Below are 20,584 nucleotides of genomic sequence, written 5' to 3' on the forward strand. Positions count from 1 at the left end.
GCACTTATCACATTCAGGGAGTATGAGCCCAAGCCAGCAGCAGCAGCATCCGATTCAGAGGACGAGGGATCAGGGGAGGATGAAGAAGTGTCATTTACCGATGTACAAGAAGTGCTCTCCACGGAACAAGAAGATCCAGGACACTTTACTCTCCCCCCTCACTTAAGATGTGCCTCGCACACACTTAATTTGATATCAACTGTTGATATTGAAAAATGGTTGACACTGACAAACAAAACAATTTACAGAAGTGCCACTGCAAAGTGCTCTGCCCTCTGGACTAAGGCCAGCCGGTCTACAGTAGCTGCAGAGCTAGTGGAAAGCCTTTGTGGAAAAAAGCTCATGGTGCCTACAGTGACGAGATGGAACTCTTTCCACAATGCAGTTGCACGAATAACTGAGATATCCAGACCACAGTTGACAACTCTCTGCAGTCAGTTAGGTGTACGAGCCTTTTCCGAGCGAGAGTACAAATTCCTTGTAGAGTACTGCACAGTCACAAAACCGCTTACAAAAGCTTTGGACCGTTTACAAGGTGAGATAAAGTATAGGTTAATGTAAACCTGTGGCTTCTTGCCTTTCCTTTTTTTGAATGTTAAACATTTGAATCAAACAAGTAATTCATTCATTGATTCATATTCATTTATTGATTCATATTCATTCATTCCAGGGGAAAATGATTGTTATTATGGCAATCTATTACCGACACTGGAGTCTCTGATGTTAAAGACCTTGGCATTGCGTCCTGGCCTCTCCGAGATGATGGCAAATCTGCCTGATGTCATAGTGCAGGTAGGCTGTGAGTGTGTATTTAAGACTTACTGACTGTAACTTTGTGTGATATGAGAGAAGCCTGTCATATGCACAATTGCACATCCCTCCACTATCACAGATGCTGCCATTATCACAGTCTTCTAAATTTCACACTGAAATAGGCTCTTAGAGAATGTAAGAATTGTATACTGGTACTGTGTTTCTGAAGACCCGGTATAGTCAATATGCCTGTTGCATCATTTACATGTCAACTCCTTCCACAGGAAGGTATGTTTTTCCTCTTTAAGAGAAATATCTAATTTTAGAAATCTCTTTCTTACAGGCCATCAAAACCCGCTTTGCTTCTGTTTTGGACAGTAGGGAGGGTCTCCTGTCTGCTGTCACTCTGCCGAAGTTCAAGATGAGGTGGTTGAGGGAAGAAACCAGGAGAGAGGCCCTAAAGAATCTGCTGATAACAGAGTGTCGTGCTTCACCCCTGGCTGCCCCCCACAATGAGGAGCATGAGGCAGGCCTCCACAGATTAGTCCAGCATCCAGCAGTAGTGAGGATGACTTTTTTGTGTTTGAGGAAGAGCAGGATTCAGGATCTTTTGGCCCAGACAGGGAGGTGATGGAGTACCTGAAGTCTGGGTCAGAGATGGGGGTCCTAGACAACTTCCCCAGAATTAAGAACTTATTTTTAAAATACAATACAGCACCAGCATCCAGTGCCCCAGTGGAGAGGCTATTCAGCCTGGGAAGCCTTGTTCTCACTCCAAGGAGGAACAGGTTAGGAGACAAGCGCTTTGAGAGACTCCTCCTTATGAGGTATAACCACTACTTATATAAGCTGACACATTCAGAAGCTCATATTTTGCACCAGAAAAACGCATTACAGTAAATGCCAACTGTATTTTTCCTTTTATTTACTTTGAGACTTCTGTATTTGCTTTAACTCATTTCAACAACCTGCCTCTCCTCTGCACTGTGTTTTGGTTTTTAACAATTTACCTCTCCTCTACACAGTGCTGGTAAGGCCAGTCTTTTTTATTTATGGATATATTTTTTTGAGGAAGTTAATATTTTTTTTGTTTGTACTTGTTAATCGCCAATCAAATTGATTTTTTGCACTAGATGGTTTTTGTTAAACATTGAGGAAGTTAATATGTTCTTGTACTTGTTATAAATTGACAATCAAATTGATTGTTTGCACCAGACGGTGTTTGTTAAACATTGAGGAAGTTAATACTTGTTTGTACTTGATTGCACAAGTACAGTTGTTTGTAGTTATTTGTGCTAGACAGTGCCAGTCTGTTGTTGGCGTAATAAAGACCCTAAAGAACACTCCTCCTTTGTATGTTCTCCCTCCATCTGATGCATCTCAGGCAATTATAGAGTAATTAAGAAAAAAAAATGTAACTAGTAATGTAACTAGTAATATAACTAGTTACTTTCTCCAGGGAGTAATAAAGTAAAGTAAGGCATTACTATTTTTGAGAGTAATATGTAATATGTAATATATTACTTTTTTGAGTAACTAGCCCCAACACTGGTCTTGTGTCATTGTACTTCGGAGATAATTTTTAATCAGTTTAAGCTTTGAGAAACTGCGTTCTCCAGAGCTCACAGTGACGGGGAGAGTGAGAAGCACTCTCATTGCTACAAAAACATTTGGAAAAATTGATTCCATCCCTTTTCACAGATGAATTTAAGCGCATCCAGTGGTTTAGATCCAGCAACCAGGCGTCTGCCCAAAGCAGTCAGCTCTTCAAACAATTCATGCCCATCAACATCCTGCGACTCTCCATGAGTCAGGGCCTTTTCCAGTCTTAAGCAATCCTGAAGAACTATTGTATTCTCCTTTTCTTTGAGAGATGTGATGTCATATAAAAATCCAAATACGCGCCCATGGTCTCGAAGCAGCGAAAAGCGCTCTTCCACGGAACGGATGGCACAGTTGAGCACTTGGTTAAAGAAGGCCACCCTGTAGTTTTGTTTTGTGTCCATGACAGGTGTGTCATCTCCTTCATAAGGAAACATTTTCTTTCTTTTTCGTTGTCACGCTGCACTTTGTGGAGGGAAGACGGCCTCTGTTTCCAACTCATCAGCACTCTGTCAAAATTACTGTCTGTGCGGTATTCCTAGAGGAATTGCTTTGTCACGTTCAGCTGTTCTGTTGCATGTGGAATGTCTTTGTTCATTGTCTGCAATATCTTGCTGGTAATATTTATTTCATATTAAATTCATACCATGTAATGATACTGCACATGAATGGATACGTTTTGATTTTGGTCGCAATACCTCTCGCTTCACATCTGGCTCTGACACCACAAGCACCTGTCAGGGCATCATCCTCTGCTATTGATACAAGAGCGTCATAAACATCTCCTAAATGGTGACGGATAGGTTTGAGTGCTTCAATCCTGCTTTCCCATCTAGTATTGCTGAGAGGCTTAACTGTAAGGCCACTGTCACTTATGTGCCGTTTTAACACCTGCCAGCGAGAAGTGGAAGCGGCGAAAAAGTTGTAGACCTCCTGTATCACTGTAAAGAATTCCACAGCCTGCAGGCAGCATGATGCCGCATCATTCACCACTAAGTTAAGAGAGTGAGCACTGCACGGGACATAGAATGCCCTTGGATTTATGTCCTGCACTCTCTTTTGGACACCACTGTGTTTCCCCCGCATATTTGATCTGTTGTCATATCCTTGACCTCTCATATCCATTATGTCAATCCCAAGATCGCCAAGTTTCTTAACCACGACATCTGTCATGCCAGCACCGGTGGAATCCGTTAAATGCGCGAATTCTAAGAAATGCTCCTTAACCCTCACACAACTTTCCAGTGCTGTCACAAAGCGCACAACAACTGTCATATGTTCCGTTCTACTCGCGTCCGGTGTGCAGTCTAAGATTAACGAAAAGTATTTGGCTGATTTGAGCATTTTGAGAATTGAAATTGCTGAATCTGAGACGCAAACATTCCTATGATCTCATTTTGAATCTCTTTGCCCAAATAATGAACATGAGTTTCATTAGACTGGATTCTTCTGATGTGCTCACCCATAACACTATCAAACAGTCCAATCGTCTCCACAAGTTTCAAGAAATTTCCGTTGTTATGTTCATATAAATGATCTGTGCTGCCACGGAATGCCATGTTTTGCATCGCCATTACTCTCACAATGCTCACCAAACGTTCCAACACCTGCTGCCAGTGTAATGTTTCGCATAATATTTTATGCTGATTTTGCGCATCACTTGTGTTTTGAGTGGACAACCTTGTGTCCAGCTCTTTCCATTTATGGAAACACTCCAGATGTTCACTTGACTTCTCGTGTGAATTCAGTATGCTGGAGAGATTTTTCCAGTGTTTAACACCGTCTTTAGCCAGAACAGACTTTCTCTCGCTTTCATAAAAAAGTTTACAACAAAAGCAAAACGTTGCGTCCTTGCTAATCGAATAAACCAGCCATGGTCTGTCCAGTTTCTCCCCGTTAGCTAATGTGCGACTGTAATGAGCCTCTGAAAATCTCCTGTTCCAACTGTCTTTTGGGAAAATAATTATTTTGATTTGATGTGGCCCCCCCTGTACCAAAGTGTCTTTAAGTCCAGGATTTATTACTGCTGGCCATTTGCCGGGATCATGACATATTTCCTCACCTTCTGAGGGTAATATTTCTCCCTGCTGTTCCGTCTGTCCCTCATCAGACGAGCTAGTTATGGCTAGGCTGTCTGCCTCCTCCAGCACATTACTAGCAACGTCCACACCTTCGCTGTCATTAGCATGGTCGCTGCTGATTTTGATTTTCACTATGCTGTGATAACCATAGCAATGGAAGGAACAAAATAATCTCTTTATTAAGTATTGGGGTGTAAATGTAAAAAATAACAGATCTCCTACTTTTGCTATGTAATGTATTACTTTGTTCATTTTATTACTAAATTCTCAAACTGGTCACTTAGTGACCTTTTTACTAGTAAATGTACAGATTTTAAATATAACTGAGTTTTATTATCTGTCCTGACAGTTTTCATTCTTTAATTCATGAATAGGATATGTTGATATTTCAAACTGCGTTTCTCTGCATTTATTGTGGATTTACTGTCAGTACTGAACTCACAGATCACATGGGTACAGTATTTTATACTGTGGATGCTAGTGTTTGCCACCACCACTGAAGACAATTTTAGACCCAGGAAAAACCCTGTAATGTGAAATTTGTTTTAATTTGATGTTTTCAGTTGACAGTGATCAATAAGTGTTAATGCAGTCAAGTTTCTGTGCTGCTTCATTTGGATCATCTCTGAATACTTTGTCTGCAGTTGAATGTTTTCTTGAGAAAAATAAATATTTTTTTTTTCCGAAATATAAAGCTTTTGTAAAATTATAAATGTCTATACTGTCACTTTTGATCAATTTAATGCATCCTTGCTGAATAAAAGTATTAATTTCTTTAAAAAAAAAAAAAAAAAAAAACTGACAATAATCATAAATGTTTCTTGAGCAGCAAACCATCACATTAGAATGATTTCTGAAGGATCACGTGACACTGAAGACTGGAGTAATGATGCTGAAATTTCAGCTTTGATTACAGGAATAAATGACTTTTTTTAATATATTTAAATAGAAAACAGCTATTTTAAATTGTAATAATATTTCACAATATTACAGATTTTGCTGTGTTTTTGGATCAAATACATGAAGCCTTAGTGAGCAGAAGAGACTTCTTTTAAAACATTAAAAAATCTTACTGTTCATAAACTTTTGACTGGTAGTGTATAACACACTCTCACATGTTTATTTTTTAGTATTTTTGGTAGGAGTAAGATTTACATGTGTGGTTTCAATAACCAGATGCATTTAGACTTCCTCCTGAACTGATCTGAGTGAATGCATTTCAGAGGGCATTTACACGTGGTCTTTTCACGATCGGATAGCTATCCCATCAGAGAAAACGCATGAAGTGACCAGGGGCCTGATGTATAAATGTTGCGTACGCACAAAATGGGCATAGAAATATGCGTACGCTTTTTTCCACGCACATATCGGGATTTATAAAAATAAACTTGGCGTAAATAAGTGAGCACCGTAAGGATGCTCTTGACCGTGCGTACGCACTCTTTTAGAAGAGTATGTGTTTTGGCGACACCAACTGGCCCAAATAGCAATAACTATTTAAAATGAAAAACTTCTAAATTATCCTATTACATCACCCAATAAATCAAATTGCATCAACCTGAATTATCATTATCAGCATTCTTAACCAGGTGCAAATACTTTGAATATACTATTTTTTTTAATGAATGGGCTATAAAAAGGTATGTGCATATATAACATATCATCATAATGGATGCTCCCCCTCAGAGACAAAAGTGATATGAATTGAGATAGTAGATGTGCTACTTTCGATCACTTTTCCAGTGACATGCTGTTTTAATGACAGCGAGGAGCGCTGGAAGCACAATAATTCCTCTTTAAACTAAACTGCAGATGTTATGACAAAATATTTTTTCGAGAATGACGATCAGTGATGCACACTTAACTTAGATATTATGGAAGACACTGCTGGATTCGGTGGTCGAACGGTCCGTTGTCCAGTTTGAATAGGTCCAATGATAATATCTTACTGTACAGCCACAGCTGCAGGAGGTGTTGATGTTGTGTGAAGGATCTTCAAATAATTACCATTTGAAGGATATCATTTGAGGAAAACGGTAAGATTTGCATGTTTTCTTTTTAAAATACTTTGTCAGTGACGCGCCGTTTCAGACAATTGTATTTACACTGCAATAAATAAGTGCCTATAAATAATAGCATATAAACTTCCTAAAAGATATGTTCACCTTATCAGCAAAACTGCATAAATTTGCATAAATACTATCTGGCCAGTGGAAATGAATGAAGTAATGAATGATACTTTTTCTGAAGTATTTTATACAATTTTGTTTTATGGATATTTTGATATATTACAAAGAGGATATTGGATTATCTTTATCAACATAATGTGTGGCACAAATTGCATTTATAGTCCATATCTAATATTTTCCAATGTCTTGTACCTTTGACGGTGTTAACCGTGGATGTCACGTGGAGGGGAACATGTATGGAAATGATATGCAGATGAGGTTATGCATAGTAAAACTAGGCGTCGTAAGCTCCATATATGGTTATTTCGGGGAGGAGACAGGGTGGAGATGTACGTACACACAATCTTCCACTGACTGGGATTTATAAAGGGATTTGTGCGCAGGATCTGGCGTACGCATGGTTTTATAAATCAGATTTTTTTTGTGCGTACGCAGAATCTAGCTTTTGCGCGTACGTACAATTTTAGTAGGGATCCTACGCACAGTTTTATAAATGAGACCCCAGGTGTACACAGATTTTAAAGAAACACAGTTTGAACCAAAAATATTTTACTTGTCTCATAATAAGATAAATCTTTGTCTTTGTGTTTTGTGTCATTGCTTTTGTAAAGCATCTCTCAAACAAATTAAAATAAAAAGCACGATATGGCTTTGTGCCCTCATCAAATTACAAAAGACAATAATTAAGTTAGTCTGTAGTCTGTTGCGCTGCATGTTTCAGAGTGAAGAACACACTTTGATCACTCCATCAGCTTGTTTTCCACGTCTCGGTTCACAGCAAATGAATGCAGTGAACCTTGAGTTTAATGTGCATTTGGGAACGCAGGGAGCACCAGTTATACTGTTTTCACAGTCACATTATATCCAACATTTTTTGTGGACAGCTGATTACAGTATTTCACCTGATTTGTAATAAGATGCAGTTATAAACCTATTTTCACTAAAACTGCAGGTTTCTGACAATACAACAGTATTGTAACATCCTTTTGTAAAATAATATACTCTTTATAAAATATTCATCTTTCATTTACAGTAGTAGTATTTTACTGTCCCAGCAATAATTCTAATAATGGTGATCTAAAAGTATCATAGTTATTTATTATTAAACAGCATGATTTGACAGATACTGTGTGTGTGTGTGTGAGAGAGAGTGTGAGTGCGAGTAGACCTACATTTGTGTAGTCCTGCTGTTATCCTGAACTCTCCCCCATGATCCACACTAGAAAACACACACAATGATAGTTAGTCAGTAAACACACTCACACACTCTCTCTCACACACTCACACACACACACACACACACACACACAAAACAATTTTAATTTTGGAAAATTGTAAGGCTAAGTACATTACCAACCAAGTCTGTTACGGACACAGCTCGTTCCAATAGGTGTTGTATTACAAAAAGAATATAAACATAATTGTGGAAGGAAAATCAGTCAGGAGCAAAACAAACCGCCACATAAATTCCGCCGCCCAGATATGTCAACAAAGCCTCTTATCCCAAACTCATACATGGTCCACAGGTGCAGGAAATCAGTTCTACCAGAAAGACTCGGGAGTCAAGAAAACGTTTGAATAAGATTTGTTTAACAGTTGGTATGCAAATTAGTAACATGAAGATGAAATGATGATGGGGTTATGTGACAAAGCAGGGCGGAGCAAGAGCTGTGAGGGAACGGCGCGAGGCCGGTGGCATCATTTGCTAAGGAGTGTCAGCTGCGCACCACACCGGTCTCGTATTTCTCATGGAGGAGCTCTGGAAGCATAAAGGGAGGAGCGACAACAGTGAAGAACGAGAGAGGTCCAGGCCTGGATTTATGTTATGTTTTTATTGTGTTAGTGTGCGGCAGTCATCCGTGAGGGACGGCCACTATTTTACTTTTGTTTTGAATTTGTATATTTTGTATTAAAGTGTGTTGAACGTTCAACAGATCCTGCCTCATTCTTCCCACATAAATGAACTGCGTTAGACCTTCAAGGGTCTAGTGGAGTCCATGCCTCGACACATCAGGGCTGTTTAGGCAGCAAAAGGGGACCAGCACAATATTAGGAAAGTGGTCTTAATGTTATGCCTGATCAGAGTAGTTTTGTATGTGTGTGTGTGAGTGTGTGTGTTTTGGCATCAGTGTCTCTAATAGGGTAGCTTAACTGTTTAAAGAAGAGTGACATTGAGAAAATGAATCTGTACACATCAGGGGCATTTCCTCCGAGTAGGCAAGGGAGGCAGTGCCTCCTCAAAAAAAATAGGATGAGAAAATAATCCATATTACATATAAAACAACACAAATATTACAAATTATGACATTTAAAAGAGCGCAAGTCACGCGTATTTCTTCAGGAACACTGCCCAACAGCGACACCCGCAGGTAAAGTTACACAGAGGAGTCATGCTTTACAGTCTATGGAGTGCGGTGGGTTTTGTGGGGGGTAATTGAGAATGAATGGGGGAAAGTCACGTGAGAGGAGGCAATGTCTCCATCGCACTATGATTGGATGTAATTGGTTATGATTGGATATGATTGGTTTGTGCGATAAATCCCGCCTCTATACGTGTGCGTTCCGCGCGTCAGTTTGACTGAACAAATAATGGCGTCAATGGGAAGACTAATTGAAAAGTAAGTAAACAGATCACCCAGTTAGATATCACTGCTTTATGTCACGTCAGAATCAAACTTGAAATGGACTGAAAGCATGATGACTGTGGGGTTTTTTGTGCAATCAGCTTGGTGAAATTAAAAATACAATTCGTGTCTGTGACAGACGGTGTTTACGGAGCATGACTGATGATCCAAAATATCATAGGTTAACAATTAAAAAAAAAAAACGCAATACAAAAATAAAATATATTGTTTAAATTATTATTGCATTTAGTTATTATTTTGGAATGAAATGCTTAAAACACTAACTTGATGAGACTGACTTGGTTTTGATAAATAGAATCTTTTTTTTCTTTTTTTGATGTACTGTAAAGTAATGTTCATTTAACAAAGAAGATGTATCAACTTTAAGACTAATGCACATGAATTTACATTGATTCATAAAAAAAAATGTGCCTCCTCATTTCAGAACACCACTGTACGCCACTGGTACACATGTACACCTGGTAGCTTCAAATCTTCATAAATCGTTTCGAATCAGAGGTTCGGACCGTGAATCAAACTGCCAAAGTCACATGAACCATTGAAATTTAGAAACACTTATGACGTAACAAAGCCTTGTTTAATAAAATCACGTGACTTTAGCACTCCAAACCTTTGATTCGAAACACAAGATTCATGAAGATTCAAAGCTTCATGAAGAAGTGTTTTGAAATCGCCCATCACAAGATATTGTTGAATAAAGTCATTATTTTGTTATTTTTGTGCACAAAAAGTATTCTCGTCGCTTTATAATATTAAGGTTGAACCACCGTAGATTTTATCAAAAATATGTTAATTTGTGTTCTGAAGATGAACGAAGGTCTTACGGGTGTGGAATGACATGAGGGTGAGTAATTAATGACATTATTTTCATTTTTGGGTGGACTAACCCTTTAATTTACACTTTCAATGCCCAGAAAGGTAGTAAAGATATATTTAAAACAGTTCATGTGACTGCAGTGGTTCAACCTTAATGTTAAGAAGCGACAATAATATTTTCGGTGCGCCAAAAAAAACAAAATAATGACTTTATTCAACAATTTTCTCTGTTCCTTATCAGTATTGGACACACGTTCACGAGAGCACCAAGACCTGGAAATGCAGGACTGGTGGTGTAGATGTCATCAGTGCCAAGCGATGCCTACTGAACAAGAGTGTACTGCATCGATTGTGATATTGAAAGTGTGGAAAATTCATGCGATGTATCACCACGCATGTGTCATGGTGCTCTCGTGAACGTGTGTTGGAGACTGTTGTCATTTTGCTTTATGGCACACCCTTTCTTGTTTTTAGTGCGCGCCCTTTCAGTGTGAGCACGAGACCTGCAGGAATGACTAAAATTATGCGCAATACAAGCACTACTTAACCAGAGTGAATGAGACGAGTGAGAGAGAGGAGGCGCCTGCGCAGGTGTGTGTCACTTCACCGTGACAGAGAAGAGAGCGAGAACGCGCAGCTGACATTACTGCCTGATTCTGTGACTCAGTTTGTTTGTTGGTTTCCATGGCTACAATACGCAGTGTTTTCCGCCAACTGGCAACCTGTGATGTCGAAATACTATTGGATAAACTGCAGCACAAGGTTTACAAGGTTTCGCACAGACCAAAACAAAAACAGACAATCCGACATGGAAAGCACATTTTCAAAGTAGAATATCTGGCTGTAGCAACGTTTTCTGAGAAACAAGTAGGTGAACTTAGCATGTTTCCTAAATATCTGTAAACATATTGGGGTATGTTTATGCTTTATTAAAGTAAAAATCTTACATAGAGCCCCTTTAAGGTTGAAACACTGTAGTCACATGGACTTTTTTAAATATGTCTTTACTACCTTTCTGGGCATTGAAAGTGTAAATGAACTTGCTGTCAATGCATGCCTCACTGACCCATCAGATTTCATCAAAAATATCTTAATTTGTGTTCTGAAGATGAACGAAGGTCTTACAGGTGTGGGACAACATGAGGGTGAGTAATTAATGACTGCATTTTCATTTTTTGGTAAACTAACCCTTTAATTCTGTAAAACCCTTGTATAGCTATGTTGTGTACAGCATGGATTAAAGTTACCATTGTGTTAGAGACAAATAAACATTCTTTGGATGAAGCTGATTGTATCCTGTGTTTTTACCAACACCCCTTGAGGAAAGCTAGATATCGGACATCACTTACTTGTCACAGATCCCTTGTCTCCTGGACTCCAATTCCCATTATCCTCCTGTTCTCCTCACCTGCACTCACTTCCCTCGTCATCTCCCCATCATCACTCATCATCATCACCTGGACTTCCTCGTTTGCACTCCCTTTATATATGGACTCACTCCCTTCACTCCTTGTCTCTTCTAAATGTTATTTTCATGTGATGTTGTGCTTTGGCTCCGTGTTCTTCATTAAAACCCTTGTTTGTGGATATCCGTTTAAGCTTCATCTCTATTGCATACACGTCACGTAACATTACTACAGTCCCTTTTTCAGGCATACTACATAAATTCTGAAACTATTTTACTGATGAAGTCGTGGGGCAGCACTAACACATTCCTGTGCATGTGTATGTTTGAATGTGTTTGTGTTAGTGTGTGTCTGTACTGCATTTGTGTTCCTTTGTATTTGACATGGAGTGGGAAAAAATAATTCTCTAATTTAGTTGAGACCTGCCTGGAATTACTTTAGCTCTGCATTTACTTGACAATATTTGAGCACCTTAGAAAGTTTGTCAATCAATCAGAATCAAGCATTCAACCACCCTATAGTATAACTGCAGCTAAACCTCTGTTTATTCTCAGTAAGAACTTTTGTAAATGTATGAAGAAATAAAGTCAAACTCTTCCTGCTCAACATACTTAAGTTTATCCAGTGTGCAGTTTTGATGGTTGAATTTATCAATGAATGAATCTCCTGGGTGATTGTAGCTCAGGTCCAGCTCTCTCAGGTGTGAGGGGTTCAAACTCAGAGCTGAAGACACATAACCACAGCCTTCCTCTGTCACCATACAGCCCGACAATCTACAAACACACACAGCAACAGTCCACATGACATTAATTTGACAATCAGATCAGTCACTATCACACACTGACCTGTGCAGTTTGTATGCTGTTATTTTCTGTAGATTCAGTCATAAAAGTAACAAAGTGTTTGTGGAAATGTACCAAAGTATTCATTCACTTTTCTAAACATGTACAGCAGTGAAGCGCGCACCATTCACAATAGCAACTTTTGATTCCATCCACTGAATCATTGATTTTCTATGGTGATCAGTCAACTGTGTTGAGCTGGTTCAGATGGTGACAAGTCAAGAATCTGAAGAACGATTCAACGAACGATTCAAGCACATCCATATTTGTATGAGTACAAGTACATGAGCTTGGTATCGGTCCCGATCAATTTCTATTAACTATTTCCATTACATCGAGAACAAATGTCACATTCGATCACAATCATTTATTGTGATAGCATTTTGTTAATTATTTTAAAACTATTTACATCAGTATCTCCAGCTGACAGTTTGGACTCTTCAGTCCATCAGAAAGAAGCTTTACTCCTGAATCCTGTAGATCATTGTTACTCAGGTCCAGCTCTCTCAAGAAGGAATTTGATGATTGTAGAACTGATGACAAACTCTCACAACACTGAGCAGTGAGATTACATATGGAAAATCTGAACAATTAAAACAAAATGTTATTGCATACAGAATCAATCTTAGCTGTGTGTTTATAAACAATTAACTTAATGGAAAATAAATAAATAAAGCATTTAAACTCAAACCTCATTATCTCCAGCTGACAGTTTGGATTTTTTAGCCCCTCAGAAAGAAGCCTCACTCCCGAATCCTGCAGGTCACTGTTACTCAGGTCCAGCTCTCTCAGGAAGTTTGAGGATTGTAGAACTGATGACAAACTCTTACAGCACTGAGCAGTGAGATTACAGCACTGTAGCCTGTGTAGCGAACACAACAATCAATGATATCAATGCTTTTTAGGTAGTGTTTATAATCTAGAGCATAGATAACTTGGAAAAACATTTGACTGTAGGAATGTAAGCAAAGCTAAAACAATTTTCATAAAACATCAAACCTGTATTTTTTTTTTTTTTTATTTATGATACAATTAAGAATAATTAAAAGGGTAAAACTCAGGTTCAACTTGTCTGATTGTGGAAAAACGTTGGCATTTAATATCATCACATACATTGAATAACATGTACATTTATTCTTTTTTTTTTTTTTTTACTGTCTAGGCAAACAAGTCATCCATGTAAAAAGAAGTCCCAATTACAAAAAACCAACAGTGCATATAAATGAATGTAAAAAAGACTCTTACAGTGCTTTTCTTGTGTTTTTGATCACTGGCAGCAGTCTTATTACTGCTTCATCAGATCTTCTGTATTTCTGCAGTTCAAACTTCTCTTGAGTCTCTTCTGACATCAGGAGCGCAAACACCAGACCAGACCACTGAGCAGAGGAGAGATTCTGTTCTGAAAGATTTCCTGAGCTCAGGTTTTTTTGGATTTCCTCCACAAAGTCATCTTTCAGTTCACTCAGACAGTAGAAGAGGTTGATGGTCCTCTCCACTGATTTCTCCTTCTCTATTTTCTTTTTGATATAGTCAACAGTGTTTTTCATGTTCTCTGTTTTGAGTTTCAGTCCTGGCACTAATTCCTTCAGGTCACTCTGATTGGACTCCAGAGAGAGACCCAGGAGGAACCGGAGGAAAAGGTCCAGGTGTCCATTCTCGCTTTGTAAAGCCATGTTGATCGCACCCTTATGAAGCTGAAACAGTGTCTTTCTGGACAGTGTCCATGTCAGTTTTTCTCTCAGGGATTGAAAAAGTAGCTTTGCTTTCTCATCTTTGCTAATCAAAAACACATAGAGAGCAGCAAGAAATTCCTGGATGCTGAGATGTACGAAGCTGTAAACGTTTCTTGCTGAAACAGCTTTTTCCTCCTGAAAGATCTGAGTGCATAACCCAGAGAACACCGACCCTTCACTGACATCTAGTCCACTTTTTTCAAGATCTTCTTTGTAGAAAATGAGATTTCCTTTCTCCAGCTGTTGAAAGGCCAGCTTCCCAAGCATTAGAATAATCTCATCAAAAGACCTGGCATTGGCTTTAGGTACAGGGTGATCACAATATTTTGCAGTCATCTGTTGCTGCTGAGTAAGTAAGAAGCTTGTGTACATCCCTGTGAGAGTTGTGGGTGTTTTGTCCTTGCTCTTTCGAGCCAGTAGAGGCTGAAGAACAGTGAGAGAGATCCAGCAGAAGACGGGGATGTGGCACATGATGTACAGGCTCCTGGATTTCCTGATATGACGGATGATGTTTCCAGCAACCTCAGGACTGCTGTTTTTGTTGAAGTATTGCTCTTTCTGCTCATCGTTGAATCCTCGCACCTCTGTCACCAGATCAATGTAGTTTCGGGGTATCAGACTGGCTGCTGCTGGTCTGGATGTGATCCAGATAAGAGCAGAGGGAACCAGTTGTCTCTTGATCAGGCTTGTAACTATCTTACTCGCTGTTGTTTCTTTGTGAACATCTGTAAATCCGTCATCTTCTTTAAAGTTCAAAGGGAAGCGACACTCATCCAGCCCATCAAAGATGAACATGATTTTACCATCACCATCCGGAAGAAAGGGCAGTTCTTCAGGACTACTAAAGAAGTATTTGTTAAGAAGTCCTATGAGACTGTACTCTTCTTTAATCAAATTCAGTCTACGGAATGGAAGAGGGAAAATTAAGGCAATATCCTGATTTTCTGTTCTTTTGGCCCAGTCAAGGATGAATTTATTGACAGAGACTGTTTTTCCTACCCCTGCGATGCCCATTGTCAACACTCTTCTGTTTCGTTGACCCTTGTGGACTTTAAAAATGTTATTGCACTGGATCGGTGTGTCCTTGGCATCAAATTGTTTGAATTCGATCCGTCTTACCTCATGCTCACTGACTATTCCTCCAGTCTCATTCTCCACCACATATAGATCAGTGTAAATATTGTTCAGGTATTTCTGATGACCAGTCTGAGAATTACCAACCAATATTCGTTCATACTCCTGTTTTAATTTGTCCTTCAGTCTGAGGCTGGTCTCATGAAGAGCAGCTTTACTGTCCTCTGCACTTGAGCCTTTGAGAAAGAGGAAAAAAGTCAACAAAAAGTGATCAGTCCTTAAATAAAATAATAAATCTATATGTGAATTCAATCTAGTCTGTGATTCCTATTACAAAAGTAACTACCACACATGTGTGGTAACCTGAAAACTGTGCTTCTTATTCATTCAAATTAATCACACTCATACTGTAACAGTGTTTAAATGTAGTCTTACACAGACTACATTGAAGTTGACTACATTTGCGGTCATGCCTTAAAATGCAAAATGCCTTAACTCATGTTGACTCTCATACACACCTTGTAGGGGTGGGCGATTTTATTTCATACTAATATATATATATATATATATATATATATATATATATATATATATATATATATAGTTGTTTTTGCTTAAGGTTGTTACATTTTAAATGTTTTATTTACATTTAAATTACATTAAATAATATTATTTAATTTAACCTTTTAATTTAATTCTCAACACTAATTGCAACTGATATCGCTAGCCTTACTAACATAATTAAAAAAGTTCTTGACTCTCAGGCAGAATAAGAGTACTGAATTGAGTTCTTTTTCATGGCTTACTGCACTTGAACACTTTAAAATCAAGTGATGATCTTTTGTGAGAGCACAGCACTACAATGTCACTTGAGTTTAACCCCGACAAATTACCACAAAATCTCTAGTGATTTACAAATTTCAATGGTTAATCATGTCTGCAGGTATATCTCCCACCCCAACACCTTGGTTTCAATTTAAAAATTTGTGCAATATTTTCTAATTCCTTCCATAGCATTCAGTGGATTGTCTGACTCAGATCGTTTTTAAGTTTTTAAAAGCTTTTCTGATATATTAAACCATTAACAGCTAGCAAATCAATCAAGACGTAAGGCTGTATTTCCAGCATGTTTTGTCCTGCTTAAATTAACTACTGCATGCTTGATTGCAGTTGTAACTTGTCAAATCATTCTGGAGATAGTGCCACCAACTGGTCAACCTTAATAATTAATTTCATCACTGTATGAAAAGTTTTGATTACTGTAAAGCTATTAAACCATTGTAAGCTATTTGTAAAATCACCACTTGGGACACTCTGTTCTATTCTATTTATTTGTATGGGATTTACCGCAGTTGTGCTCAGCCCTGCAGTTGCTGATTGCTGTTATATATTATCTTGTTTCCATGTACAGACAGTGATTGTTATTAATGATAATGCGCAATATTGAGTAATACTATAATAAGTATACAGTAATAAAGAACTTAATTCATAGTTAATATATTGTTGTCTATATTCTTGTCTCTTCACTGTTAATATATAGTACTAATAGGTTATAGTAAAATAGTGAGTTCTCCATTCATTGACACTGTGATTAACCAAATTATTATTGTTTAATTAGCTTATATGCAAAGGTAGAAAGTAATTACAGATACTTTTGTTACAGTACTTGAGTAGATTTTTTCTTTTTTTTTTTCTCCTTTCTTGAGTACAATTAAATTGTGGTACTTAAGTTGAATAAAAATAAAGTATTCAGCTTCCCTACATTTTTTTTTCACTAAAAGTACAAAGTACTTTGAAAAAGGTGCAGATTTAACAACAGGGCATTTGACAGGCACTTTTCAAACCACTACTGTGGAGCTATGCTCTACGTCTCCGTGCACTTCAGGCAATGACAGAAAGATCTGACTAGTTATGAATCAAATGAATCAAAACTTCCAGTTCAGCTTCCAGTTCATTACTAGCAACAGCGGACTCCCAGCACATGTTCGGTAGGAAAAAATACTTTGCCATTTTCCTATTCAGACTGCTTTAGTACCTCATATTTTTTTAATTAAACCTCTGTCTCTCTTTTTTGGCATTGACAACCGCATTTACTTAACTGGTGTGAGTCTCGAAATGTCTCGTTCACACAGCATTTTACAGTAGCGTCTTGAACACTGTATTTAAACGTGCAACAAGAGTCAAGTATTCTCTTACTAGTAACCATAACGACAGTGACCAATATAATATTAAAGATGGTGACGTCCATAAAACTGAAAAATCTCATCATTTTTGACATGCCAAGAGACTAAATGGAGTGTTTAAACGTTGCACACGCGTGTCATGTCCTTTGCGATGTCTTGCGCATGACACGGCATTTGAATTTGAAAAAGAAACACAAAACTGATGGGAGCCGCTCTGGTGGACAACAGTTACTGGCAGATAAACTTAAGATAAACAGTATCATCTTATATAAAAATAAATGTAAATGTATAAAGCGTACAATATTAAATTAAATACTTAATGACATAAAATGAACAGTTTAGATGTAACAAGATAACAATAATAAATGTATTATCATTAAAGGAATAGTTATTTTGAAGAAAGTGGTTAACTAAACAGTTGCTGGTCCCCCTTGACTTCATAGAAAAAAATATGCTATAGTATTAAGTATAATAAAGTATACATGAAGTCAATGGGGACCAGCAACTGTTTGGTTTGTATTAAATAAATTAATACAGGTTTGGAAAGACATGAGAAAGAGTGAATAATGACAAAATTTTTCATTTTTGCATGAACTATTCCTTTAAGGACAATCGGCAGCATGTTTACTATTTCGGCTGCTGTCACTTTAAGACCTGCAAACATCTAACAAAAAGACAAGCATACGGTTTTCTCAAATAATTACTTTCACTTTAATCTGTGTTTATGTAAATCTTGTGTGTATTGAGTGTAGCACAATCAGATGTAATCAGGCGCTGATGGACAGGCTTTTAGTGTGCGCGCTTCGAGGGTCAGAACAGCATGCGAATGAAATGTTTAACTGGTAAAATACATGCAAATAATGATCTTTAGTGATTGTGAATAAATGCAGTGTCCTGTGAGTGTAACTCTACTGCTGCGTTAACGTGACTTAAGGCTGCACAATATTGGAAAAAAATGACATTGTGATATTTTGTTTTTCTGTGGATAAATGTTGCGATATGAAATAAATTTCGAAAGAATAATTCTAGAATGATTGGAGTGATTTAATGAAATAAGTAATGAAATCAGGTAAGTATGTAGGTCCAGAAAATGAGTAATCCAATGTAAAAAAATTACTAAATATTCTTCACTGTATAAATTGTATAAAATATAATTAATCTATGTGAAAGCTGCAAAAGTGATTTTCTCTTTTTATTTTGTTGTTTGTTAATATTCATGACACAGAAAGCAGGAAGCCTGCAGTGACTTTAAGACCGAATGCACAGATCTTTTTTAATGACACACATCCGTTTTCTTTGTTTGGTTATACCTTAGCCATAAGCAACCGTGTTTACAAGGACATTTTGACATAATTCTGCATGTATATGTCTGTTCAAGCACAAGTAGATGCAGAAATGAACGCAATTTGGTTTTCACGTGCATCTGCGCGGCTCTGTGTGACAGGACCTAAACAACGTGCAACTTTGGTTAAACTTTGCAATTACTGCAATGCGACTATCGTGGGTGTTCACATCGCAATATTGATGCTAAAACGACGCATCGTGCAGCCCTAATGTAATGCGAATATATGTAGAGTTGTACAGTATTATTGGGACGGAGGCACCAGAATTGCAACTGATTGCGTGCTGTAAAAATCAAGCTGTCATTTCATATAGGATGTGGTTGTCACTCCCGTAAATAACCGTACTGTGTGTGAATGTAACCGTATTAAGAACTCAAATATAGGAATGACAACCGCATTTTGCTGCTGTGTGAACATGGCCTTAATAATAAAACAATTGATTCTGACAACAGGGTTAGCTAGTATATTTACTTAGCATAGTGCCAAACATGACAATTATGAGATTATTATCCTGTTTTCTCTCCAAAATATACAAAATTAATGTATGCTCCAAAATCACTATCAGTTGTGTTTGAAATAATGAGCTTCTGTAGCTTCTTTACCTAGAGTGAGACAGAGTGAGTTCTTTTATAAACTTTTATACTGTGAAACAGGCTGTGTCAATTAATATAACGAACTTTTCTGTTGGTGTTAGTCAGTACAGTGTGAGAGAACACAACTGTTGTACCTTGATCTACTGTGTGCTTCTCTGTCTCTCTCTCTGAGGCTTTTTGTGGTGCTGTGTGGAGAGAAAAGGATAGAAGTAAAAAATTAGGGACAAAATATACAGATAAACTAAAGAAAAGACAGACTGTAGCTAAAGCTTGTCTGTCCATGAGCAATACTGTCATAAAACAAACTTCATTAGTTGTGTGTCAGTAAGCGCTGTTGATACCGTTTCCTGCAGTGTAGTAGTTGAAGGTCACTGGGCCTGTGAAGTTGCTTCTATTGAGCAAAGGGGCATTTACAGTTGCTCCAGTTACATCGTTCATATCAACAATGATTCCAGTGTGATCTCTGCTGCTCATCTGGTCTAGAACAGAGAGAATAATGACATTTATTGCAAACCCGATTCCAAAAAAGTTGGGACACTGTACAAATTGTGAATAAAAAAGAAATGCAATAATTTACAAATCTCATAAACTTATATTTTATTCACAGTAGAATATAGATAACATATCAAATGTTGAAAGTGAGACATTTTGAAATGTCATGCCAAATATTGGCTCATTTTGGATTTCATGAGAGCTACATATTCCAAAAAAGTTGGGACAGGTAGCAATAAGAGGCCGGAAAAGTTAAATGTACATATAAGGAACAGCTGGAGGACCAATTTGCAACTTATTAGGTCAATTGGCAACATGATTGGGTATAAAAAGAGCCTCTCAGAGTGGCAGTGTCTCTCAGAAGTCAAGATGGCCAGAGGATTACCAATTCCCCCAATGCTGCGGCGAAAAATAGTGGAGCAATATCAGAAAAAAATTGCAAAGAGTTTGAAGTTATCATCATCTACAGTGCATAATATCATCCAAAGATTCAGAGAATCTGGAACAATCTCTGTGCGTAAGGGTCAAGGCCAGAAAGCCATACTGGATGCCTGTGATCTTCGGGCCCTTAGATGGCACTGCATCACATACAGGAATGCTACTGTAATGGAAATCACAACATGGGCTCAGGAATACTTCCAGAAAACATTGTCGGTGAACACAATCCACCGTGCCATTCGCCGTTGCCGGATAAAACTCTATAGGTCAAAAAAGAAGCCATATCTAAACATGATCCAGAAGTGCAGGCGTTTTCTCAGGGCCAAGGTTCATTTAAAATGGACTGTGGCAAAGTGGAAAACTGTTCTGTGGTCAGACGAATCAAAATATGAAG

At 37.9% G+C, this 20,584-nt stretch overlaps 1 protein-coding gene across 5 annotated transcripts in view; it reads right to left on the bottom strand.

The window, feature by feature from the left end:
* Positions 1 to 20,584, bottom strand: part of LOC137006144 (NACHT, LRR and PYD domains-containing protein 3-like) — a 52,759-nt gene that overhangs the window by 18,712 nt on the left and 13,463 nt on the right. For all 5 annotated transcript variants that reach the window (XR_010892487.1, XR_010892486.1, XR_010892482.1 and 2 more), the window contains exons 3-9: positions 19,602 to 19,739; positions 19,395 to 19,445; positions 13,580 to 15,377; positions 13,026 to 13,196; positions 12,744 to 12,917; positions 12,104 to 12,265; positions 7,798 to 7,844 (exon numbers count right to left, since the gene is read on the bottom strand). Coding sequence is in view for 2 of the 5 variants with exons in the window: in XM_067366664.1 (XP_067222765.1) it covers positions 7,798 to 7,844; positions 12,104 to 12,265; positions 12,744 to 12,917; positions 13,026 to 13,196; positions 13,580 to 15,377; positions 19,395 to 19,445; positions 19,602 to 19,739 (2,541 nt within the window). In the remaining 3 variants the exon portion in view is untranslated. The remainder of the gene's footprint in view (positions 1 to 7,797; positions 7,845 to 12,103; positions 12,266 to 12,743; positions 12,918 to 13,025; positions 13,197 to 13,579; positions 15,378 to 19,394; positions 19,446 to 19,601; positions 19,740 to 20,584) is intronic.

Source organism: Chanodichthys erythropterus, chromosome 3 (genome assembly GCF_024489055.1).
Source record: "Chanodichthys erythropterus isolate Z2021 chromosome 3, ASM2448905v1, whole genome shotgun sequence".
NCBI classification, from domain to species: domain Eukaryota; kingdom Metazoa; phylum Chordata; class Actinopteri; order Cypriniformes; family Xenocyprididae; genus Chanodichthys; species Chanodichthys erythropterus.